Here is a 25,732-nt window from a genome sequence, read left to right as displayed (position 1 = left end):
CAAATTCCTGGCGCACACACCCCCTTTCCCAGCACACTCACGCACACACAAACCTCGCCAGCAAGCTCACTCACACACCCTTGGTGAGTGTCTCGCTAAATATAGATGCTACTCTCTCCCTTCCCCCTATTTCTTCCCCTCGTTCTTCTCCCCTGCCTATCTACCTATCATCCCTAGGCTATAGGATATAAAGAGACAAAAGACAGAGTCCTATACTTTGAGGAGCTCCCAGTCTCAGAGGGAAGCAGAACACAAGAAACTGCCAGAGCACAACACAAAGGGAGTGTTCCCTTCTACTCAGACAAGCTCTAGGTTTTTTTTTGGTTGGTTGGTTGGTTCTTGCATTTTTTTTAATTTTATTTTTCCTTCTTCTCCCCAAAGCCCCCCAGTACATAATTGTATGTTTTAGTTGTGGGTCCTTCTAGTTGTGGCACATGGGACCCCGCCTCAGCATGGCTTGATGAATGGTGATAGGTCTACGCCCATGATTCAAACCAGTGAAACCCTGGGCTGCCAAAGCAGAGCACATGAACTTAACCACTCAGCCATGGGGCCGGCCACAAGGTTCTTGCTTTTTTGTTTGTTTGTTTTTGTATGTGTGTAATCTACTGTTTGCACTTGGCAAAGCTGGAGAACAAGTATAGTGCCCAAGTGCAGTTAACATCAAATAGCACCATGTTCTCAGAGTAGATACCTAGTCCAGTGCTTCCTGAACAGCCACAGCAAGAGAACCAACTGGAAAACAAGAACTCCCTTGGGCTATGCCAAGGCAATGATCAGAGAGAAGTAGGGGAAGACGGCTGGGCTGAGATGGACCCTCTACTGCAGAAGTCAGGACCACAGATTGTTTCAGAAGCCAGAATTAAGAACCAAATAGCCTGAACTGATACCAGATTGACCAAAAGATGTCTGAGGTTCAGAGCCCTGGTTTCATGACCCCAAATTTCCCAGTCCTTCTTTGCCAGTGGCAGCCCCATCTCCCTGGAGACTTGCTAGTCAGGCGGCTCTCACATGGTCCTAATTCCTAATCAACAATTCTAGTTAGGACTCATCAGGAAATTAAACGTCCTTATCTTCAAAGAGCACTCAAGCTGGTTGTTGCAACATAATGCCAAACATAAGCCAGGGACTCTTGAAGCCACGGAGTAAAAAATGCCAAATACATGAAATATATGGTACCCTTTTCTACTCTGCAACCACAGAACAAGAAAAACAGCATTTGAGCCCAGAGAACTTCAGAATTCTTCTCGACACAGAGCTCCAGTCAGTAACAATCCAGTGCAGCCATTGCCATTCTACCTCTTCTGAGCCTGATCCCTTTTCTTAGGCCGACAGCAGGCGGGTAAGTTTGATTCACCCAGCATGCCCAAACCAGGCTCTCCCCTTGCTACTTTTGTTGCCTTGCAACAGTCCTCATGACACTCCACAATACAAGGCCCTTGTTGAATCAAGTAGTCAGTCTATGGGGGCCACCCCAGAATCCATCATTGCAGAACAGGCAGTCCTATATGGTAGATAAAACAAGGTTTTAAATTAAGAATGATTTCCCTGGCTTATGGAAGATCGTGAGGAGAAAGCATTGATTCCAAAGCCAACATTTGCCTCCTTATTACCTTCTTCCAATGACACTGCTTCCCCCTCAACCAAGGGAGAAAATTTAGATTCCAAGAGATGCTAAACAACCCATTTCTTAACCATCCACCTCATTAGGCAGCCAACACCAACAGCAGAGCAAATACCTCCTAACCCAGCTGGGAGCTGGCCGGATGACAGAAGAGATAAAGACTGACAGCACAACTATAATCACATCTAAATACAGGGGGGAAAAAAAGCCTTGAAAACTGTCAAATTTCAGTGGAAGTCACAGCCAGTTTACTGTGGAACTTCCCCTATTTCAGCCAGGAGAAAGAGAGATATAGGGAAGACTGATTAAATCAGAATTCCCTTCCCAACCCTGCAGCCACTCAAAAGAGTGGCTCATAAAGCAGTGACTGTCATTACCAGGTTTGGGTCCAGAATTCCTAGACTGAGGAGAAGCTCAAACTCTCAAGATTGGGGAAGATCCTCAGAGCTAGGATACTGCCTAAAGAAGCTCCATTCTGCCTCATCCATCAGTGGCTCTAGGACCTGGCTGAGGGCTTCAGATGCTACACCTGAGGCTAATGTGACCTGCCTTGTCCATCTGCCTACCCAAACACATTCAACCCTATCTTCTAAGCAGCTTGGGTTTTCCAGAAAAACAAAGGCTCCCAGACAGAAGAAGATGTGTTTAGGACACAAGGCACAACAAATCTGCTATCTCTAGCTACAGTCTTCAAACTTCACAAGAGAGCTCATATGGCTCTGACCACAAATTACATTTGTGTCTTTCCACCTTCCTATGTTTCAGCAAAACCAAGAAAGAGAGTAAGTGGGAAAGTGGTAAACAGCAGTCAGTGTGAGCTCTAATAAAAAAGCAGATGCCATTGTTCAACAGGGCCTACAGTGCCAGACAACATAAGACCAAAGGACAATCAGACCTTCTCAGTGCACTAGCCTTTTGGGATAGACATGCAATTTCTGTGTTCTGAGCTAGGTGAGCAACACTGTAGCCCCCTGTCAGTGGATCTGGCTCTTAGAACCCTGGGCAGGCTAAAAGGATGGGGATGCTTTTCAGAGATAAGAAACAGCACAAGCATCTACCTCAGTTGAGAAGCTTCCTCAAAGCAGGACTGTTCAAGAGTGAGCTGAGCAGAACTGGAAAAACAGATTGGGTTAAGAAGGAAAAGGCATTTATCCAGAAGCTGTGAAATGCTCTGAACAGACATTCTCAAGGTCTGGTTCCCAATTTAAATCTTTGCAGGGATCTTCGCCTAGAGACAGATGAGTCAAGATGGAAATGCGACATGAGACACTGACACTCACGCAGAGGTGTGGGAAGGTTCAGAGCTGCAGGAGCTCTAAAGGGGAACCACATGGGTGGGTTAGTCAGAAGACCACCTGGCAGACAAAATTCATCCTCAGATAAAGCATCTGAGTGGTGTCACAGGGCTACTGGAGGAGCAGATCACCAACTGCAATTCTCCCTTCTCAAACAACCAGCCTAGATCTCCCTGGGGCCAGATACAACTGGTCCAGAAACAAAGAATGTACCTGCTCCAACCCTGGCCTACCTTTTCAGGTGTCATTGTGAGAGAGTGGCTGGGTCAGGACCAGCAGGTGCCTACCTTATAGCCCAATGTTGACAGTCACAGACGCAGGGTACAAAGGACAGGTGGAGCCAAAGTCTGACTTATGGAGGAGTAAGCTTCTCACTCCTTTCCTTCTCTACCACTAAGTAAAGCCAGAAGCAACATGAAGAGGCTGACATGTGGTCACACAGCTGGGATCTGTATCATGAGGAAATGGTTTATTCTGGTGACAGAGAAAAAGTCTTTTTTCTTCCCATACCGAATTATGCCCTCCATAAACTACTCAGAAATTTCATGCAGCAGAAAATAATGGGTAATGGGAGGCGATTCTCCTGCCCTCAGGAACATGCCACCCTAGGGTACTGATGAGCCTGGCAGAGATGTGTTGACTTTACTGATTTGCTAAGACACAGCTGCTACACAGCCTAAATCAGACGTGACAAGCTGCAAGGCAGGCCTAAGAAGTCACAAATTGCTGACAAATTTCAGTCCTACAATCAGGTCAATCACCATCCCTGATTACCAAAAACTTGAACATAAAGAGAGGATAAACTCTTCAGGACTGCCTGGCTAAACAGTTAGATTTCTAGCCTGTACCTCTAAAGGTTGTGGCCCATTTCCATTCCAGGACCAAATGATTAAAAACTCAATCAAAGCAGTCTACATGCCTACTGCCCTCTCACATAAACATGGTCAGAAGTCACAGCTCCCAGATTTAGGACTAAGGCTGGTCCTGAACTAGCATCTGCTTATAGAGTCCCAGTCTAACCCACAAAGTGCACTGGCCCTGCTTCAATCTCTATGCCTCAAGGAAGCTAAGGGGCCACGGGTCACACACTGAGGATTCTCTAAAGGGAATCCAAAATCTGACATTTCACAGGGAAGTGGATTTCTTGTACTAAAAAGAGACTATGTTTTAATTGGCTTAATATTGATCAAATATCCCCTTTAGTTCTTTGTGGCTTGTTCTGAGATATAGCTCAGGGGAAATTCAAATCTGGAGAATTCTCTTGGCATAGTCCCCTGTTTCTATAAGGTTTTTTAAATACTAGCCAGCAGATGAATCTCAAGTGTCTTGGGACTCAATGAAGAGATCCCAAAGAGGAGGGTTTTTCCTATAGGATTCTCCATATATTCAAAAATACTTGATATGAGGCACTGAGTTAGAGGAAGCCAGCTAATGTTCAAAGAGGAAATGAAGACTTAAAGGAGACCCCTCCTTGTTTGGAGATCTCTGATAGAGTAACAGGGAAGCATGGTGGGGAGAATGGGAAGTACTCAACTAGATGAGTCAGGAGAGAGAACTAGACTTAGCCTGAAAAGCAAGGAATGCTGAGGGAAAGCCTGTTGTCAGCGTTAGCATTGGTACTGGTGAGCTGTCAGCCCAGGGCTCCAATCACACACAGAAATGACCTCTCTTCAGACACAAGATCCTTGGAATACCTACATCCTAATTCTCCATCAGTAGAATCCTCTACAAAACTCTTTGTCCCCCTATCACATGGAACCAAGTCTAATCTATTTTACCTTCCTACTTATAAAATCTGTCCCCTTCCCTACAACCCTTAGTCTAGGTTTTGTTACGTCTCACTTGAATTATTACAAAATAGTCATCCTCCCTAGCCTCCCTTCCTCCAGAACCACCTCCTCCCACCCCTCCCACTCCCAATCCATTCTGGACAATTTGCTAGAGGGGCATTTCTAAAATGTAGCTACTGTCATTCATCTTCTTAAAATCTTCCTGTGACTGTTCCCAGGAAAAAGTCCAAGCTCCTTACCGTATTATCAGAGCTCTTTCTTACCTGTCCATGTTTAGGTCCAGCCTCCCAATTCCCTAAGTCTGATCAAACCAAACTCCTTACACTCATTGAACATGCCATCCCATCCTTTCTACTTCCATGTGGCACTGTCTAGAGTGCTATCAGAGAGTAAAAACCAGTATGTGAGTAGGCTAAAAATCTTACCAAGCGCCTGTCAGAAAACAAGACTTGGAACCCAAACAGTAAAAAGTACTTTGGTATCTGTTATGGGTTGAACTGTGTGCCCCCAAAACTCATACGCAGAAGTCCTAACCATCGGCACCTCTCAATGTGATCCTGTTCGGAGATCGGAGCTTTACAGAGCTAATCAAGTTAAAGCGAGGTTATTAAGGTGGGCCCTAATCCAATACGACTGGTGTCCTTATAAAAAGGGGAAATTTGGGGACAGACATATGCATAGAGAGAAGACAACATGAAAAGACACAGGGAGATGATGACCATCTACAAATCAAGGAGAGAGGACCACAACAGATCCTTCCCTAACAGCCCTCAGAAGGAATCAACTCTGCTGACACCTTGACCTTGGATTTCTAGCCTCCAGAACTGTGAGACAACGCATTTCTGTTTTTAAGCCACCTAGTCTGTGGTACTTTGTTATGGCAGCCCTAGCAAACTAATATAGTACCTTCGAGAATTACTCATACAATTCTATCAAAAAAAATTTTTTAATAAATAATAAATGAATACTTATTAAACACCTAGGTGGTGTATCAGGTATGATGAAAGATATGATCCTTACCCTTAGGGAATTCATAACCTAATGGGGGAAATGTTATGCCGTGGGGCATTGTTGTATATTCTGAGAAAGAGGAGTGTTAGACTTTATGCTTGGGTGACTGGTAGTGACTATTACTGAGAAAGGACCATAGAGGAGATAAGGTGGAGAGAAAGAAAAGACAGTGAGTAGAGCTGCATGAGGTGCCTATGAAAATTCCAGTGACAACATCCATAGGCAGCTGGATATACAAGTCCGGAGCTCATGAAAGAGGACTGAGGTAGAGATAGCAATTCGGGATTCATCAGTGTATGGGTAAAGACATGGGTGAAATTACCTAGAGAAGAGAATGAGGTGAAAAACAGAGCTCTGGAAATCACCAAGGTTTAAGGGGTGAGCAGAGGAAGAGAAATGCTGAAGAGGAAACAAAAATGGAGCTGTCAGAAATAGGGAAAGACATTGACAAAGACAAAAAGGAAAAGTGTTTTAGGGAGAAACCAGTCAACAGTTTTTACCTCACCTGTCACAAGAAATGTTCCAGGATGTTGGTTTTCATCTAGAATGCCCTTTTTAATTTGTCATCTTTGGTTATTTATGTCTGAATGTCCTCAGGTGTGGACCAAATAAACACATTTCCCTAGCATGCTTGAAGACGACAATTGCAAAGGGAAGTAGAAGCCTAAGGAGTTGGGGAAGATTATTTGCTACAACTTACCTCTTCCCTCTGGCTTCAAGAAGTCTAATTTTATACACCATGACTGTACTTCAGGATGCACCTGTTTTGGAATGGTGGTAAATCTCAGCTGCCTGGTTTACAGAAAAAACATAACTTGCCACTTACAAGGAGCTGTGGATCTCCTTAATGACATATGTTTGTAAACACAGAAAGAGAGTTATCCCTTGATCCCCATCTCTCTAAACTCACATTATTTTATTTCTTGGATGTTTCCTAATACTTAATAACAACTGATAACTCAGTATCCTTTGGGAATTCCTCTGACAAGACTTCTCTGACCACCCTAACTCAAAGGGCTGGCTCCCTACTTTAAAGTCCTCTGGCAACTATTTTCCGTTGTGTTAACCATTTCTTTTTGCAATCCATTACTTATGATACCACTTCATACTTTTAAGCAATTGTTCCACAAAACTTTGCTAAGTGTGTACTAGCTATCCGAAGCTATGCTAGGAACTGCAATCAGTTCCTGACCTCAAGTGCAATCTAGCAAAGGAGTTAAGTCCTATATATAAGCAAGGAAAATGCAAGTAGAAAACAGAAGCAACAAGAAAATAAGCGGCCAGGAATAGGATCCCTGAATTCCTGAACTCTTGTTTTCTACCTACATGTACCAGGCCCCCAAGGCATATTAAGCAGAGAAGATACTCCAGGTAAATAGGTAAATATCCACTCTTAATTCCTAAGACTTCAGTCTCAAACTCCTGCATGGCCTCCTACCTTGATAAGCCAGGCTGGGCCATAAAGACATCTTTAACAGAAGACCAAATCAAAAGATGGGTCAATTACTTTGTAACTTGATCCCTTGCTCCTGGGTCCACATCTTTGACCAGACATTTGAATTTCTCCCAGGTGCAAAAGGAGGTTCTAAAAAGAATATCAAAGGCCCAAAGCAGTTTTCTCAACCTGACTTTTCACGTCCCAGTTTATTCCAACTGAGAGGGCGCCTGCCTTCAGCATCACAGCCCGAGTAGAGCACCTATTTGCGCCTGGAGTGAGAGGGCAGCCTTCAGAGGCTAGAGTGAGTAATTAATATGTATCATAAGAGACACAGATAAAATGTATGAGAATTTGAGGGAATAAAATATTTCCAGCTTTCAAGGTGCTGGTTTGTATGGGCATCAGGGAAGGCTCTGTGAAAGAGGTGCTATCTGAGCTTGATCCTGAAGGAGGAATAATATTTGGATATGTGGAAACTTAAGAGAAGAAAAGGCACTCAAGGCAGAGGATACAGCATGAGCAAAGATAAGAAAAGGAGAAAAAGGGAGGTATGTTGTGGGAAAGGAAAGGAAATTAACATTTACTGAATGCTAACAATATATCAGGCCCTGCTCTACATGGACTCTCTTATTTAACCCATATCCATCCACTGAGGCAAATGATACCCAATTTAGATATGAGAAAACTCAGTTTCTAACAGGCTGGGTGACTTGCCTGAGACTAAGGGTACACAGCTAGTAAGCGGTGGAAGCATATTTCAAACTCAGGCTCTGGCTCATTCCAAGATTCAACTTCTTTCAACTATATAACGTGGCCTTTCAGTTAACAAAGGTTAGAAAAGTAGGTTGGGCCAAGTCACGGGTGGTCATGGATGCCAGGCTAAAAAATTAAGACTATAATTTAACTACCAATGGAAAGAAAAATTAACATTTTTTGAGGAGAAACTTACTTTCATTCACTCATTTCATTCATTCACTCACACACTCAACATATTTGTTAAAAGCTAAAAGCTTGCTGGACGCCAGGCACCAGGGATATAAAGTTAAATAGACACAGTCCCCACTCTGTATTTCCATGTTACTTTCATTTAGCTTTTATTTAAACTTTTTATTGAATTGTACATACAGAAAAGTGTATAAATCAGAAGTACATCAATGTAAACAGATTCCAGATCAAGAACAAAACATCATCAGAATTCCAGAAGCCCACTAGCAACCCCCTTCTCCAAAGGTAATCACTATCCTGAAGTCTGACACCGCAGATCACTTTTGCGTTTCCGAACTTAATATAAAAGGAATCATACAGTATATATTCTTTGAAGAAATATATAATCCAGGGGCTGGCCCGGTGGCACAGCGGTTAAGTGCGCACGTTCCACTGCTCGGCGGGCTGGGGTTTGCCAGTTCGGATCCAAGGTGTGGACATGGCACTGCATGGCAAGAGCCATGCTGTGGTAGGCGTCCCACATATAAAGTAGAGGAAGGTGGGCATGGGTGTTAGTTCAGGGCCAGTCTTCCTCAGCAAAAAGAAGAGGATTGGCAGAAGTTAGCTCAGGGCTAATCTTCCTCAAAAAAAAAAAAAAGAAAAGAAAAATATATACTCTCGAGTGAAATTGCTCACACAATTCCAGGACAACCAACTGTATACAAAATGCTATAAAAAAATAGAAAAATGAGTATCTAACTCTAGCTGGGGACTTTGGGGAAGGCGTCAAAGGATGTGAGATCTAAGTTGAGCCCTGAGCATAAGTGGTAGCCATGACTAGTGCTCTGTTTCAGGAAGATAAATCTGGCAGTGGTATACACAATGGATTCCAAGAAAAATAAATAAAAGCAAGGAAACCGTTGGAAGGCTAGTAGTCTAGTCTAAGCAGTAAAGAGGACCCGAACACAAAGGGAAACAGAGAAGAAGAGACTGATAAAAGAAATCACAGAGAGAAAAAGAACAAGATCCGGAAATGATCTAATGTGAGAGGAAAGAGAAGAAAGAATGACACCATGATTTAAGAGCAGGTGACTAGCAGAATGATGGTGATTTTAACACAGAAAACAAAGAAAGAGGAACAGGCTCCGGACAGGAGTTTCAAATACTGGGAAACCGTGGTGAAGATAACTAGTAGATAACTAGACATGAAGAATAGAACCTAAGGAAAAAAGGGAGGTTAGAAGTACTATAGATCTGAGAATCATCCGCCTAGAAAGGTGAGTTGGAAGTCTACTGGCTGCTGGCACAGATGCCAGGATCAAGCAGAGTGCCAGCCACACAAGAGCTGCTCAATTAATGATTCTGGATTAGAGGCTGAGGAGATGCAGATTTGAGATTAAAAGAGATACCTGAGGAGAAGACTGTAGAAGAGAGAGACAGACAGGGCAGGAGATAGGCAACGTGAAAAAAAGAAGGAAGAGAATTGGGGGAATCTGGAATAACGGAAACCAAGAAAATAGGAAGTTACAAGCAGGGAGTTCAAAAAACGCTATGAAATGCTGCAGAAAAAAATGAGAATAAAGACTGAGGAAAGTGTCTGAGGAGAAAAAAAGTAGTTAAATATTTAACTGTTAATTATTTTATCTCCCCTCTGGCCTGTAAACTCCTAAATGATAGGAAAATGTCTTACTGGGGCCGGCCGTGTTGTCTAGTGGTTAAGTTCAGCATGCTCCACTTTGGCAGCCCAGGTTTGGTTCCCAGGCATGGACTCACACCACTCATCAGTGGCCATGCTGTGGTGGCAACCCACATACAAAACAGAGGAAGACTGGCACAGATGTTAGCTCAGGGCGAATCTTCCTCAGCAAAAAAAAGGAAAAACCAGAAGTTTTACAAATAGCCACAACAGCACCCACTTATTAGTTTGCTTAATTTAAAATGGAATAATTATAGTAATTGTTTCCTTTTGGGTAACTTTGGCAAAAGGATTTTCTCTCAGAGGAAGAGTTCCTTCCCAGCTCATATTAAATGTTCCCACTGGTTGGATGGTCAAATAAGCAGCAAGAGTCAGAGAAAGTTGTAGAAACCAAGAGCTGCTTTGCTTATTATTTGGAAGCAAGTAATTCTGTATAGAAGTATCAGACTTATTCCATAAGAATTTACTCAGTACCTCTCTTTATTGATACTATGCCCAGAAAATACTGCCATCTGGAGCTGGGGCATTCTGCCAGTATCTGCTACTCTCCTCTGACTCTAGGCAGGTCAATGATATAATGGCATTCCTCAGAGATGTTTCCATATGCTCCTCAGAAACCACAGCCAAACTCCACCCCTTCTAACAAGCTGCCCAAAAATCCCAGTCCTAGATGTGACCTCTTACAATTCACAGGGTTCAGTCACAGCCTAGAATCAGATCTAAGGTTTACGGAAGATCAACCACGGGGAAACATCCAGATCCAGACCATAAACATGTCCAGAATGTTTCACAGGGCAAAAACCTGAGAAATGTTAAGCATTTCTCCTGACAAGTACACAAAGCAGCTCTTGGTAAATGTTTCCACAGTGCCCAGGGCAGCCTGTGGCCGCCTCCTCCACCCTCCTCAGGGTGAGGCCCTCCAATAACTTCTTCCTCCCAGGCCCCAGGGAAGCATGAGCATACTAGACAGCCTCATCTGAGGGATCTGCACAGCGAGTTATCCCAGGAATCCCGTGCCACCAGGGAGTCTGGATCCCTATAAAAGCCGGAAATCTTGCAGCACTGGCTTCCTTGCCACTGTGGCCATCGGAAAGTTTCCCTGGGCTCCCACGCAGCAGCAAAGGCTCCAGCTGTGGTCAGCAACACCTTTAGCAGGTCACTCAGGCCTAGGCTAGAAAGGTCATGAGAGAGCCCTGGAAACTAGCCATTCTAAGAAGTAACAGGAGTGACTCTCAAGCAACTATTAGTAGAGCTTTGCCCTCAAAAATGCATTTTTCTATGATCTCGCCAAAACACTGAGAGGACAGTTATTATCTCTAATGTTACAGCTGAGACAGAAAAATAGGAAATAGGAAGTGACTTCCTCAAGTTCTTCCAGATTTTCAGATTGAGCTACTGTAAGGACCCAGTTCTTCCTATTTCTAGTTTAGCTCTAAATTTTATTAGTAATAGAAATAATAGTACAAGGATAGAAACGACACTGGATATCGTGAATCAGCTCTGCATATACCAGCCTGGAGACCACATTTCCCACCAACCAGATGTCAGAAAACAAAGGTTCACAGGTGAGAAACACTGAAGCTTCTATGCCATCTTCTTTCTTCTTCTGCCTTGGAAGGTGCACTGGTTTGCTAGGGCTGCCATAACATAATACCACAGACTGGGTGGTTTAAGCAACAGAAATTTATTTTCTTACAATTCTTGAGGCTAGAAATCCAAGATCAAGGTGTCAGCAAGGTTGGTTTCTTCTGAGACCTCTCTCCTTGGCTTGTCAGATGGCCATCTTCTCTCTGTCTTCACATGATCTTCGGTGTGTCTGTGTCTTAATCTCTTCTTACAAGGACACCAGTCAGATTGAATTAGGGCCCATCCATAAGACCTCATTTTACCATAATTAGCTCCTTAAAGGCTCAGTCTCCAAATATAATCACATTCTGAGATCCTGGGTGTTAAGACTTCAACATATAAATTGAGGGAGGGGCCACTATTCAGCCCATAACAGGAAGAAAAGGTGAAATCAAGGTTTTGGTAGCATTAGGAATTTTTTTTTTAAAGATTGGCACAGCTAACAACTGTTGCCAATCTTTTTTTTCTTTTTCTTGCTTTTTCTCCCCAAACTCCCCTAGTACATAGTTGTATATTTTAGTTGTGGGTCCTTCCAGTTGTGGCATGCGGGATGCCACCTCAACATGGCTTGATGAGCAGTGCCATGTCCATGCCCAGGATCCAAACTGGCAAAACCCTGGGCCACCAAAGCGGGGCGCACAAACTTAACCACTCGGCCATGGGGCCGGCCCCAGCATTAGGAATTTAAAAGAGAGAGGAAGAAAGGAGACAATCCAGATCCAGAAGCCAGGCATCCTGGTGTCTTCCTTTCCTTTGTAGGGAGCATTTGGAATAGAGTAGAAGATACATCCTGGCTGATGGCTTTAGAGAAAGAGAACTAGGCTAGTCTCAGCTTTCATCCCTGCTCTGGCCTGCTGCCTAACAGACATGGAGAACACAAGCAGGAGGACCATACGAGTCCTTTCTGGGTACTTCTGCTCTGTTCAGTGCAGATGGGAGTGGGAACCTTAGAAGGTCTTTGTTCACTTGTAAAGGAACATTTAAATTTTAATTTAAGGATACCACTATTATCACCGCTCTGCTTCCTCTTTGGAATTTCTTTCTACCTAAGACTTTAGTTTTTACTGGAACAGCTGAGCTCCAAGAAATAACTAGATTTGTACATTGAAGGAGCAGAGAAGGAGAGACTGAGACTATCAGCCTTAGCAAGAACTGGCAGCTCAAGAGCGTGTTTTTATTACTGCCCAACTGGGCAGCTATTTACACACCCTATTAAAAAAACAAACAGCTTCAGAGCCAGCCCCATGGCTGAGTGGTTAAGTTCACATGCTCCAGCTTCAGTGGCCCAGGGTTTCGCTGGTTGGGATCCTGGGTGCAGACATGGCACTGCTCATCAGGCCGCACTGAGGCAGCATCCCACAGAGCACAACCAGCAGGACCTACAACTGGCACATACAACTATGTACTGGGGGCTTTGGGGAGAAGGAAAAAAAAAGGATTGGCAACAGATGTTAGCTCAGGTGCCAATCTTAACACACACAAAAAAGAAAAACAGCTTCTTATTGCTTCAGAGGCTCAGGTGATGTTGCCAGTTTCCCCAGAGACAGGCAAGAGATAGAGGAGAAAGAAGGGTTGCAGGTTAGGACACAATTAAGGCAGAATGTAGCACATTCAAAAGAGGTCCAGAGAAATTAAAAACGAGCAGGGCTGGGAGAAAATATTTGCAAATCCTATATTTGATAAGGGACTTCAATCCAGAATATATAAAGAACTCTTAGAACTCAACAACAAAAAGACAAATAACCCAATTTAAAAATGATCAGAGGATCTGAACAGACATTTCTCCAAAGAAAATACATAAGTGTTCAATAAGCAAATGAAAAGATACTCAACATTATGAGTCACTAGGGAAATGCAAATCAAAACCACAATGAGATACAACTTCACATCCACTAGGAGGGCTCTAAACAAAAAGACATAGATTAACAAGTGTTGGCAAGGATATGGAGAAAGTGGATTCCTCATACAACGTTGAAGGGAATGTAAAATGGTACAACCTATTTGGAAAACAGTCTGGCAGTTTCTCAAAAGGTTAAACATAGAGTTACTATATGACCCAGCAATTCCACTCCTATGTGTATACCCAAGAGAATTGAAAACATATGTTCACACAAAACTTGTACAGTAATGTTTACAGAAGCATTATTCCTAATAGCGAAAAGGTGGAAAAAATCCAAATGTCCATCAACAGATGAATATAAAAAAAATGCAATATATCCATAAAACGGGATATGATTCCGCCATAAAAAGGAATGAAGTACTGATACATGCTGCAACAGAGATGAATCTTAAAAACATTATCTGATAGGAAGGAAGCTGGATACAACAGGCCACATAACATGTAATTTCGTTTATATGAAATCTCCAAAATAGGCAAATCCATAGAGACAGACAGTAACTTAGGGTTACAGCAAAGCAGGGAATGGAAAGTGACTGATTGATGAGTATGGGGTTTCCTTTTGGGGTGATGGAAATGTTCTGGAATTAAATGATGGTGACAGCTGCACAACCTAGTGAATATACTAAAAAACACTAAATTGTACACTTTAGAACAGTGAATTTTACATTATATGAATTATATCTCATAAAAAGATATTTGTTACTCAAAAAAAAAAGGGAACTGGATTACTTTTCCTTTTTCAGTCCACTGAGGCAAAATGGCGTAGAAGTAGGACTGGATGAGAAGGCTGGAAGAGTACACAAAGCACAGATCTTTGTCTCTATTTCAGCTCAGAACAGTGAGAGGAAACAGAAGTGAACTTTGTGTGAGGAGAGGCAGAGCCACAGGCATGGGTGGCTGTAAAGATGAAATTTGGGAATTAAAAAAATTTCTCAACCCAAAATGACCATAAGCAAGCATGGGTGTGACCTATCCTTTTTTAGGGATTTTTAGGCAGGAGAACCCTCCTCATTCCTCTCTGCAAAACAACTGGCTAGAATGAAAAAGAACTAGCTTCCCTACTCTACAGGCTTTTCATTCATCCTGTCTACAGATATTTACACAGTGCCTAGTATGTGCACAAGACAGCTACCTTATCGTTCCCTCCCTTTGAAGATAAGTGAAACTCTTGCTCCTAATTCTTCTCCATTATAGAAGAGAAGGCTTTGCTTTCTCTTCTCTCTCAAGAGCCCAATCACATTTAGTGGGTTCAGGGTTAGTTAGAGGAGCATGACAACAAAATATAGGATTAAAACAGGTTTTGAGAGATGATGTCTTTTCATTAGAACATGCTGAATTTGAGATGCTGATGGGACAAGTTAGTGTACAAACAGCAGTTAAAAATATGGATCCAGAGTTCAAGAGAGAGATCTGGGCTAGACACACATAGGATAGCAATCCACATACAAGTGATAGTTGGCATGATGAATGAGATTTCATAGAAAGAATGTATAGAGTTATATGGAAAGAGGATTGACGAAAGAACTTATTTAAGAAGTAAGCAAAGAGAGAAATCAGAAGAGAGATCAGAGAAGATCTAAGATGGTTTCTTAGATATCAAAACAGAAAGGAGTGCCCAGGAGTGTCAAAGACTGCAGAGAGGTCTAATAAGACAAAGACTTAAAAGCAACCATGAGATTAGGTAGCTATGAGCCCAGTGATGACTTTCTCAAATGCAGTTTTAATGAAATCACTTGAGACAGACTTTCCTCAAGTGTATTCTTTGGAAAATGAGTCCTATAGGATGCTTCTCCAAAATAGAGTTTTATGGTCAAAAAAGTTTATGATAATGCTGTGCATATTATATTCCCCTCTTGAAGAATCACAAGCCTAAGTATATTCAAGCTTCTGAGAAGTCCTACAATAAAGCAATCTGTTGGTGTTTCACTCTATTGGAACTTGACATTTCCTAAATTTCTTTGACCATGGAACTCTTTATCACATGATAAAGCACATGTTAACAGTTCTAGAAACTGGAGTCCTATGGAACACACTTTGGAAAACAGAGTTCTAAGATTATGGTAGTAGAAATAGTGTTAAGAACACAGGCTCTGGAGTTAAAAAAAAATCTAGATTTGAATCCAGTTCTAATTTTTACCAGCTAGGTGACCCTGGACAAGTTTCTTTCTTTCTCAATTTCAGTTTCCTAATCTATAAAATGGGCCTAATAACATAAGCCTAATTCATAGAACTATTGTGAGGAATCCATTTGGGTAATGCACGTAAAGCACTTACAGTGATAGAGTATTCAATAAATGTAGCGATGACAATGATGATGACTATGGCAACAGTTGAGATTAAAAGGAAAACTCATGTAAGTACTAAAGTTTTCAATGAATGAATGGGAAGTTATGGAAAAGTTGGGATCTAATTGCAACAAGGAAGGTAGGTGTGAGCATAGGTTATGTGAGGATCTAGAAATGGCCTGGAAGTGGCAGAGGGAGCCAGAAAAAATCAACCCTCACTTCTGACTCAGTGATACATGGGGCATAAAAAAAGCATAGTCTCCCCCAAAAAGGGCTTTAGCAAACAGCCAGGTTTCAGTCAGAAGGGAATGCATTGGTTCTGGTATCAGATATCAGGTAGGGACCCCCCCAGTTTGCCAAAAGGCAGAAGGGGCCTGTGGGGAGCAGCAGCTAGGGCCCTCACCCGAGAGGTCTCTCCAGTTTGTGAAGCAGTAGTAGGGCCTATTCTTGGGTAGGTCTTGCCTGAAGTTTGAAGAGGGATTCTAAAAGCTGTGGTTAAGACAAGCCTGGAAGTATTTAGGCGTATTACAGCATATGCATTCCAACATTGTGGTAGTAGAAAATATTAGAAACAACTTACAGATTCATCAATAGAGGACAGAGTATAAAAATTATAATACATCCACAGGAAGAAATACCATGCAGCTACTAAAAACACTGCAATAGCTCCATTTGTACTAATAAGGAAAAATCTCTAAGATAAAATAGTAAATGAAAAAAGATAAAGGACAATACGTCTAATATACACATGCATGCATATGCACTCACACGCACCTGTAAATGCATAGGTCATCTCTGGACCAATTTACAAGACACAGGTAACAATGAGATGAAGGAGATGGGGACTGGAGGCCCGAAAGTCTGAAGTAGAAGGGAAACTGCATTATCCATGCCGTTTTTGTATAATTTTATATTTTTACATTTATGACCTACTCAAAACATTTAGTTTTTTTTTTTAAGTGTTACAGTAGCAATGGTTAGAGAAAGGGCTGAAAGACTGTGAGAAAAAGGAGGGATAACTGGTGGTCTCCACGAGGGCAAAGAGTTGAAGTAGTGGAAGTTAAGACAGTCAGCCATAAGCAGAGCAAAATCCTAGAGTTTAAAAGTATCGAAAGAGTGCTTTCCTGGTGCAACTAAGTCTGACAGATGGGATCCTCAAGGGCCTTCCCCTTAAGCCTCATCATTTTTTCCCCAAGGGAAATCCCTTTCTCAGGGTTTCAAAAATAGCATAAGGAGGAAGTTTCTTTGCTTGGGAGAGAGTCACAAGAAAGAACAGAACTTTGCAGGAGAGAGCTGATTTGTTCTGTCTTAACAATCTTCCCTGAGAAAATGCTGACCCATCTCTCAGGCTGACCAGCTGCAATCTTGGATCTCCTGGGACTGCTGCATTAAACATGGGCCTTCTAATCTACTTGTTCAGTTCTAGCTCTGCTTACTAAGTCTCTCCTTCTTCAGCTTTCTTTAGCAACCTAAGAGTTTCTGTCAAGGCTTCCTCACGGCCTACCTCCATGTCTTCTCCTTCACTGTCCCTTCCACCTGGAACACCCACCCACCTGCTGCCACCGCAGTCTCCATTTCTAGAGCTAAAAGTCTCACTTCCTCCCCCAGATTTTTCTGCAGCTAAGCCAAATAAGGTAGAGAATCATAGCCATTCCACCCACACTACCAACATTACTGTCTCAACAGCACTAGCAATGTCATCAAACACTTATTACATATGCCAGGTACTCAGCCAGCCCAGATACAGAGAGGGCCTATATGACCTCTTCCCTCAAGTTGCTGACAATTTTATAGGAAAGGGCATAAGGCTAGCAAGGTTCCCATGGCAGTTCCTCAAAGTCTGTTGAACGCAGTACCAACTAAAGAAGTATAAATGACCCATAAACTTATGGAAAATATTCAAATCACAAATAATCAAAGAAATGCTAATTAAAACAAGAGGATACCATTCTTCTGCCAAATTAACAAAAATTTTATAAAATGATAATAATGTTGAAGAGGCACATTCAAATACTAAAAGTACAATTGGAAAAACTTTTCTGAAAACACATGTAGAAGTTTGTCAGAAGTCTTTGGGGCCAGCCCTGTGGCCGAGAGGTTAATTTTGCACTCTGCTTCGGGAACCCAGGGTTTAGCCAGTTTGGATCCTGGGTGTGGACATGGCATCGCTCATCAAGCCATGCCAAGGAGGCATCCCACATGCCACAACTAGAAGGACCCACAACTAAAAACATACAACTATGTACCGGGGGGCTTTGGGGAGAAAAAGGAAAAATAAAATCTTAGAAAAAAACCCACAAGTCTTTAAAAGATACATATATATACACTCTAACTCAGTAGTTTATTTGAATCTACTTTGAGACAGCTAAGCTAAAGAAATAATGAGAAACGAAAACACTTATGCATGATGATGCTCAACACAGCATTATTTATAATAGTAAAGAAACAAGAAGAATTGTTATGGAACATCTACATGATGGAATATTATTAATCTATTAATAATCATTAAATCATGTTTTAGAAAAACATTTAATAACCCAGAATAGCGCTCACAAAAACAATCAAAGTGAGAAAATTTAAAAACCCACACATAGTATGGTCAAAATTCAGTAACTTTCTATTTCTGTATATAAAAACTATATAAGAAAACATAGCTGATGTTAATAGTAATATTTTGCTGCCAATGGCTTTAGGTGCCAGGTCTAGGGAAAAAGAAAAAATAGGATTAATTAACAGAAGATGAAGCACATGGAGACTTATGTGAAAATGCTGACAGGCTTTTCTGGCTAGTTAAGCATCCATAAAAAGTTGGCTTAACACTCCACCAGGTTCTGTATTGGGCTCTAGGACACCAGCAATAAAAAGCATAGCAGCATTCAAGGATCTTACAAGTACACAGAAAGGACAAACATAACAGTAAACAAGTAACTCTTACATCATGGTAAATGCCACCTAGAAAAAGTATGCACAGTCTGGAAGCTTTACCCAAAACACTGACACCTGACTGGGGTTTGAAAGATGTGAATGAAAAGTCAGCTAGGTGGAGAAAGAGAAAGAGTATTCTATGCATGGAAAACAGCAAGTGCGAACTCTCTGAGATTTTGAAAAATAATTCTATACGTTGGCAGTGTTGACTAAACAAAGTAGCAGAAAGAGGTAAGACTGGAAAGGCATATAGGGTCTGCATGAGTGCTTTTCAAATTCTTTTTGTGAAAGATCTGGTCTTTTACTCCCAATACATCATGGACTGGTATTTTTGATCTATACCCTGTTCAGTTGTACGACGATCAATTCAAATTGCCTCTAAGTGCTCACTTTCATTTTCACTACTTATTTCATCAAAGACTAGAAACAAACAGTTCCTGGATGATGCTGGTCCATGGACCACACTGTGAGTCACACTGAGCTAGATTATAAAGGTTTTATTTTATCATGAATGCAACGTGGGAACACTGAAGGTTTTTTTTTTTCTGATTTCCTCTTTTTAAATCATAGTTTCACTAAATAACTTACAATCCTAAGAGAAAGGTACTATTATTCTCCCCATTTTCTGGATTAGGAAAATGTAGTTCGTTAAGGTTTAAAAACTTTCTCACAATGACACACTGAGAAAAAATACAGGAAAGTCATATCATACACAAGAGTTAATTTCCCTGAAACAATAAAAAGCTCCTAAGAATCAAAACCTCAATAGAAAAAATGGGCAAAGAATATGAATTCATTGAAGAGAAATACTGATAGCTTTTACTTATATGAAAATATGCTTAACTTTACTGATGATAAGATATGCAAACTTAAACTCTACTCAGACACCACTGCTTAGCAGACTAGAAAAATCCAAAAGTTTCACAAGTCACTCTATTAGTAGGTTTGAGAAGAAAAAAGCACCCTCGTGACATTACAAGTAGGAGTATAAATTGGTGCAATCTCTATGGAAGGCAGATACCCTTGGGGTTAGTCATTAAAGCAGTTCACAAATACCCTTCTCTATCTCTTTCAAGGTATACCATATTGCTCACTTCAAGTTAGATATGGTTATATGATTTGTTTTAGCAGGGAAATGTGAGTAAAAGCGACATATTGTATCTTTTGGGCAGAAGTTTTAAGAGCCAGAGTGCAATTTGCTTTGTTCTCTTTCATTTGTTATCTTTTTTTCCCTCCACCATCAACCCTGGCAATGTTCTAGATGCTGGCTGCTCCATCAGTCTGGACTGCAGAGAGAAGACAAGTTAACGCAGAATTCCTTACCATGTAGGATAAGAAGCAGCAGGAGCAAAATAAAGGCTTGTTGTTTTAAGCTACTGACAAATGAGGACAATCTGGCAATGCTTATCAAAATCACAAATGTATATCCCCTCAGATATACCTGACACATGCAAAATGACATACGTAAAAGGTACTCATTTGTGACATGGTTTGTTACAGCAAATGACTGGAAACAATCAAATGAACATCAAGAGAAGAAGAATTAAATACTTGCAGTACATTCATACAGTGGAATATTATGCAGCTGTTATAAAGGAAAAATTCTCTTAGAGCTAATATGGAAGGATCTCCAAGTGAGAAAGCAAGATGTTCTCAGTGTATATAACATACACTCTTTGGCAAAAAAAAAAAAAAAAAGTGGAGGAGATTAGAATATATGTTTATATTTGCTTGCACTTGCATAAAGAAATTCTAGAATAATAAAGGAGAAACTAACAAAAATTATCATCTTGAGGCAGATTGTTAAGGGATAACTAGGTGGAATTTCAAACTACTCAGGAAAAAAAAAATCCTTGGTGCTGCACTTAACTTCTTACTGCCTTACAATCTCAATCAATCTGCCAGCAAATCTTAAGTATAAATGGTATACTTCTGCCTCTATCTCAAACTGTTACCAGATCCTTCTTTCAACTCTGACTTATCTTTCTCCTCTTGGGCACATCTAATCAGGTTCCAGTTACATCATCTGTGTTAAGAATATATTTACTGTTGTTCTCTTATTCAAGTAAGTAGCAATGGTTCTTAGTCACTCTTAAATAAGCCATGCTTTTCTCTAAATGATTCCAAGCTTTGGCAATTGTTTTTAGCTATTCTTTTTGAGAAACTCTGAATTGCCTCTTTAAAAAAATTCACAACAAACTATGTCTGCTCTAATATATTCTTGTTTTCTCACAGAACTTTTCTTTTACATGAGATTATTTACTTTACTTTCCTTTATAAGAATCACAAGGCTTTTAGCTCTGAAAAATTAGAAATGAAAAATTAATAAGTATTATGACATTGACTCCATAAATGTTCACTTTAAATGTTTATCTCATGTCACTCGAGATCAAGACTCCCAATTTATGATCACACAGCCCTATCCATAGAAATTTTCTTAGCATACATCTCTCAATATATGTAGTTTATTCACTTGAAAATTATATACATGTATAGTTCTATTAATATATTCATTACATTACAAAAATTAAAATGCAAAAAGCATAAAAAGAAAAACATTTAAGATTTATTAATGATACAAAAAATATTTTTGCTGTCACTAAAAACACTAGCAGTAGTAATAATATTTTTAGTGAAAGCAACGTAATATAATATGCCTCATTATTTTTTAAATCTTGGCTTAATATTTTGTTGTAGAATGCTTTGAAGGTCTGCTTCCACATTCAATTATTTCAGTACTTGGTTGTCATAGCTGTCATAGCTGAAAACGATACTGATACCTCAAATAAAGATGTACAATTGGTTGCTACAAACCAATTATTCAAAGATTTTGTTGAAATTTGACTAATATGTTTTCATCTTCTCTGACGTCTTAAAAAAAATCATAAATATTTTTAACAAGTTCACATCTCACTGAAAATTTTCATTAGAAAGATTTTTTAATATGTTAATAGTCTCTTTCCAAGATTTTACAACATGCAGTTAGAAATTCCTATAGGTAACACTGTTTCTGATAACAATATACACACACACAAAAGAAAGTATTTCCAGACATTTTTATTTTCCAAAGCAGCTATCTTTGCAATCATTATTGAAACATTGTCTTCTCCCTAAAGGGTCAAATTAACAGGGCTTCTGTGAAGCTAGGACAATTTGAGCATCAAAATAAATAATAGTAATGGATTATAACTCAAGTGATAAATTAGGAATCCATGAGCCCATACTGATATAATAAAATTGAGAAAAGGAAAATCTTTTCCCTACAGAACAATGCCAACTATTGAATGTAGAAAGAATAATGGAAGTAGAAAGTTACCGTCTTGCAACCACCATTAGCAGTGGTAGATTCAGACAGGAGTCATCAATGGACACTTAGATGGTAGGTAGAGCTTTCATGAGGAAGAAGATATTGGCATAGTCTCAGAGTATTGCACCACAAAAGGAAAAACGGTGCCTTCACAGTGGAGAAATCTGGCCAATACAAACCTAACTAGGTGATTAAGGTTAACACCACAAGGGGTAAGACAGGTTGCCATCTTATACTTTCTGATGCAATTCACTAAAAATAGCCCAGCATCATTTTTGCATAGTTCTTGCCAAGAGAACATGGCCTGAGTCTGGACATGAGGAAACATTGGACAGACTCAAGATGAAGAACATGCCACAAAATGAAAGGTCTGCATCATCTGACAAATATCAGAAAGACTGAGGAACCTTCCCGATTCAAGGAGACATGACTACCAAATGCAACACGTCAGCCTGAATAGTACCTTGGACCGGAAAGGAAAAGAGACATTGTTGGGACAGCTGGCAAAATTGGCATGGGGTCTTGATGATGGTGTTGTCATTGTTGATTTCATGATTTGGATGTTTATATTGTGAGTGGCCTTGTTTTCTGGGAAACACAAACAGGAGTATTTAGGAGTGACAGATCATCATGTCTCCAATTTTCTCTCAAATGGTTTAGAAAAAGATTAATCATAATGGATTGAGGGTGATGAAGCAAGTGTGGCAAAATGTCAACAACTGGAGCATCTTGGTGAGGAGGATATGGGAGTTCTTTATACTACTGTTTTGGTAACTTTTCGGTAAGTTTGAAATTATTTCAAAATAAATTTTTTAAAATGTGTTAACACAGGTGAGCATGCTTGCATTTTTAACATCTGCCAAGTATTATACTACTGACAGCCATTTGTCATCATTTAAAGATGTCCTTTCTGCCTGAAGACTATCTACTGACACACAGATAAGGACATTTCAAACTTTCAACACTAAAAATGAAAAATATTTCTATTTTTACTTTTTACATTGTTTCAGATCTTAACGAGTTGATGCTTTGGGCCTTAAATTGGGGAAGCCCATAGAAATTTCTGGCCCTGTATAGGTCAGTCAGTGGTACTTGAACTGGCTGGCCAAGGGAGATAACAACTGATCCTAAAAGGCCTTGAAATAGTCCCCTGACCTAAGATCAAAATAAAATGGCCCCAAGGTTATAAGGGTACTGAAAATAGCACTTAACTTTACCTTTACCAGGATCACAACCTAGATCTATCTAATTTCCATTAATCAGCACAGCAGGAAGCCCACCTCCTAAGGCTTGAGCTTACTCGTCATGAATTCCCAGAAGCACACTGTAAGAAGATGACTAATCACTGACTGTGTCTTCAGCACCATATGTCTCCCAATTTCAAAGGAAAAGTTGTCCCAACTAAGTACTAGATTAACAGATTTCCTACCTCCTGCAGCTGGAGTCGAACCTTGGTAACTGCTCGGATCCAGTGCCCTCTGGCTTGGGTAAATGGCAAAGGTGCATTCTCCTCGGGAAAACTTCTAACAAAGAAAAGAATGTTCGTTAAAAATAGACCAGGCCACAAGGTGACAGTACTGAAGGCAAAACTGCCAAATATCTAAAATGAAATGGTTTGTATTCATGCCTATGCTTGTTTAGTGATTCAGGCCACTAAAACAGCATAGTCCTGAATATCCAATGTGCAAAAAATTCCTCTCTAAAATGACAACTCCTTTTAGCTTTTCATCTGTTCCCTCTCTTCTTCCCCCTTTTAAAACTCACACAATGAGACAGCTCACTGGGACAGTCAGGGATCAGGATACTAGAAGTAATGGCAAGGGCCCTGAGTCAATGTCTAGCACTGAAACTACGCACAGAGGTATGGAGCAACACTCTCACCTTATCTCTTGAGACCACCAGTCTCTACATAGCACCCTTAGGGCAGAATTTTGTTCCTGCAAGCCCTTCCTGCTCCACTAAGTATTTTGGAAAGCTTACCAATTCCTAGACTACCTCCAATGTCCTAAGAGAAAAAAGTATGGCCCTTCCTGTCCTGATCCTGTTCCTTGAGCTGCTTCAGGAACACCCTCAGTGAAATGAAAAATAAATGTAACAAGGCAGCTTTGAGACAAAAACACTCCTCTATATTACAACAAGTCATCATCTGGGTTCTTAACTGTGCAATAGTGGTTAATTCTTGGTGATAATGCTTCTCCTCTCTCCCATTAGGGTCTACTGCCAAGGCAGCAAAGAAGTGTCCACCAGCCAGACATGTAAAATATATGCTAGGCTCTGATGCCATCTGACTGGCTCAATTGTTTTAAAACACTTGTGGGCACTTCTGGCCAAGGTAGAACTGGACTCCACTTGTACAGCTAGGATCTGAGAGGACACAGCTAGTAAAAACGGATAAATACTTGTGCTGGGCACTTCTGCTACTCTACCAAGAATTCTACCCAGACAACAGTATCTGCCAAGTCTAAGGTCTACAAATAGCCATCTTTCAGTGGGTTGTCAATCCAGTAAAAAAAGCTGGTCCAGAGCTCAGTCTCCTGACGTCTTCTCTATTAGATGAACCATCAGAGACGGCTCAAAATCAGGAACAAGTAAGAAGAGAAAGTAAGTTTGTATTGTCAATGGTGAGGTAGATGTACCAACCATTCTCTAACTTTTACCAGGTAATCAGCATTCACTGCTCTCTCCAGGGGAAATCTGACAATATCTGAAGACATTTTTGATTGTCACAGGTGATGGTTGCAACTGGCATCTAGTGTGTAGAGGCCAGGGATGCTACTATACATCCTACAATGTATACAATAGGTCCCCATAACAAAGAGTTATGTGATCCAAAATGTCACTAGTGCCAAGACTGAGAAATCTTGCTCTGTCCCAACCTATCAGCAACTCTACTGACCAATTTTGCTCACTAAATAACAGTACACAAACTCTGTACTAAGCTTTTTTATAAGACTGTTAAAAGGACAAGTTTAAAATTTCTCTTCTTCTAACTACCAATTGTAAGACACACTACTAGGCCCTGGGGAGGCTGAAGGGTGGGTTAGCTCTGGCTTCTAAACCAATTCTTTCTTAAGTCTGTCCTGGTTTTCTCAGCCAGGGGGAAAAAAAATGTTCACAAAAGAAGTTTAAACATTAGTAGGGCTGGGAAGCCTATTTCACTCAAAGTAGCTCCTTTGAATGAAAGGAGGCTGCCATATGTAGGGTCAACTGGTAAGCCAAGAACAGCAGACAGACTCAAGAAAGCCTGGTACACTGCAGCTATCTACAAAGAACCCAAGTGTTCCTCAGAGAGCCTCAAAATATCTTGGGAATTACATCAAAAAACAAAGGAAACAGTGCAGAGCTAAGCCTCAGTATCCTGATCACCACCGTACCCAGCTATAGGGAAACAAATGAAAAGCACTTATGCTGAGCAATACTTCAGGCCAAGTACTGAGGAAACCATGTGAGCTCCTCAAGGCAGCCATCACCTACCTCTCCTGGGGGCCTAGGACGTGGTCTTTGTGGAGCACCAGATCTGGGGGAGGATGGGTTGTGACATCTTTTATCTCATTGAGTTCACGTGCTCTCCCCTTTTCTTCTTCACCTGTCACTTCCAAAGCTTTCTCTTGTTCTCCAAAACCCACTTGGCCGTCTCTAGAGAAGCTGCCAGAGCTGTGGCAGGAATGAATTGAGTCCCTCTCCCGATGGTCATCTTCTTGTTCTTGACAGTGGTCTAGCTCACTCAGCTGAGAGCTTTCTTGACTCACGCTACAGGAGGAGCCATACCTACTACTGCTGGTGGGGCTGTGAGAATGAGAGGAAGATGGATGAGTAAATAAATGCAAACTAGGGATTAGGGAAAAAGTAATGGATACATCGAGGAAATAATGATTATATCAGTGGCAAGGATCACAAACAGGAGGTTCCTG

General features: G+C 40.9%; 1 protein-coding gene across 26 annotated transcripts in view; it reads right to left on the bottom strand.

Moving 5' to 3' along the window:
- The window catches only part of UNC13B (unc-13 homolog B), a 210,584-nt gene that overhangs the window by 63,510 nt on the left and 121,342 nt on the right, over positions 1-25,732 (bottom strand). For 18 of the 26 annotated variants that reach the window (XM_070595596.1, XM_070595585.1, XM_070595584.1 and 15 more), the window contains 2 exons: positions 25,296-25,607; positions 23,251-23,344 (listed from right to left, as the gene is read on the bottom strand). In XM_070595596.1, coding sequence (XP_070451697.1) covers positions 23,251-23,344; positions 25,296-25,607 — 406 coding nt within the window. The remainder of the gene's footprint in view (positions 1-23,250; positions 23,345-25,295; positions 25,608-25,732) is intronic. The other 8 variants (XM_070595599.1, XM_070595582.1, XM_070595593.1 and 5 more) reach the window with 1 other exon arrangement.

This window comes from Equus przewalskii, chromosome 26 (assembly GCF_037783145.1).
Source record: "Equus przewalskii isolate Varuska chromosome 26, EquPr2, whole genome shotgun sequence".
Lineage (NCBI taxonomy): Eukaryota > Metazoa > Chordata > Mammalia > Perissodactyla > Equidae > Equus > Equus przewalskii.
This window is presented reverse-complemented; position numbering and strand designations above follow the sequence as displayed.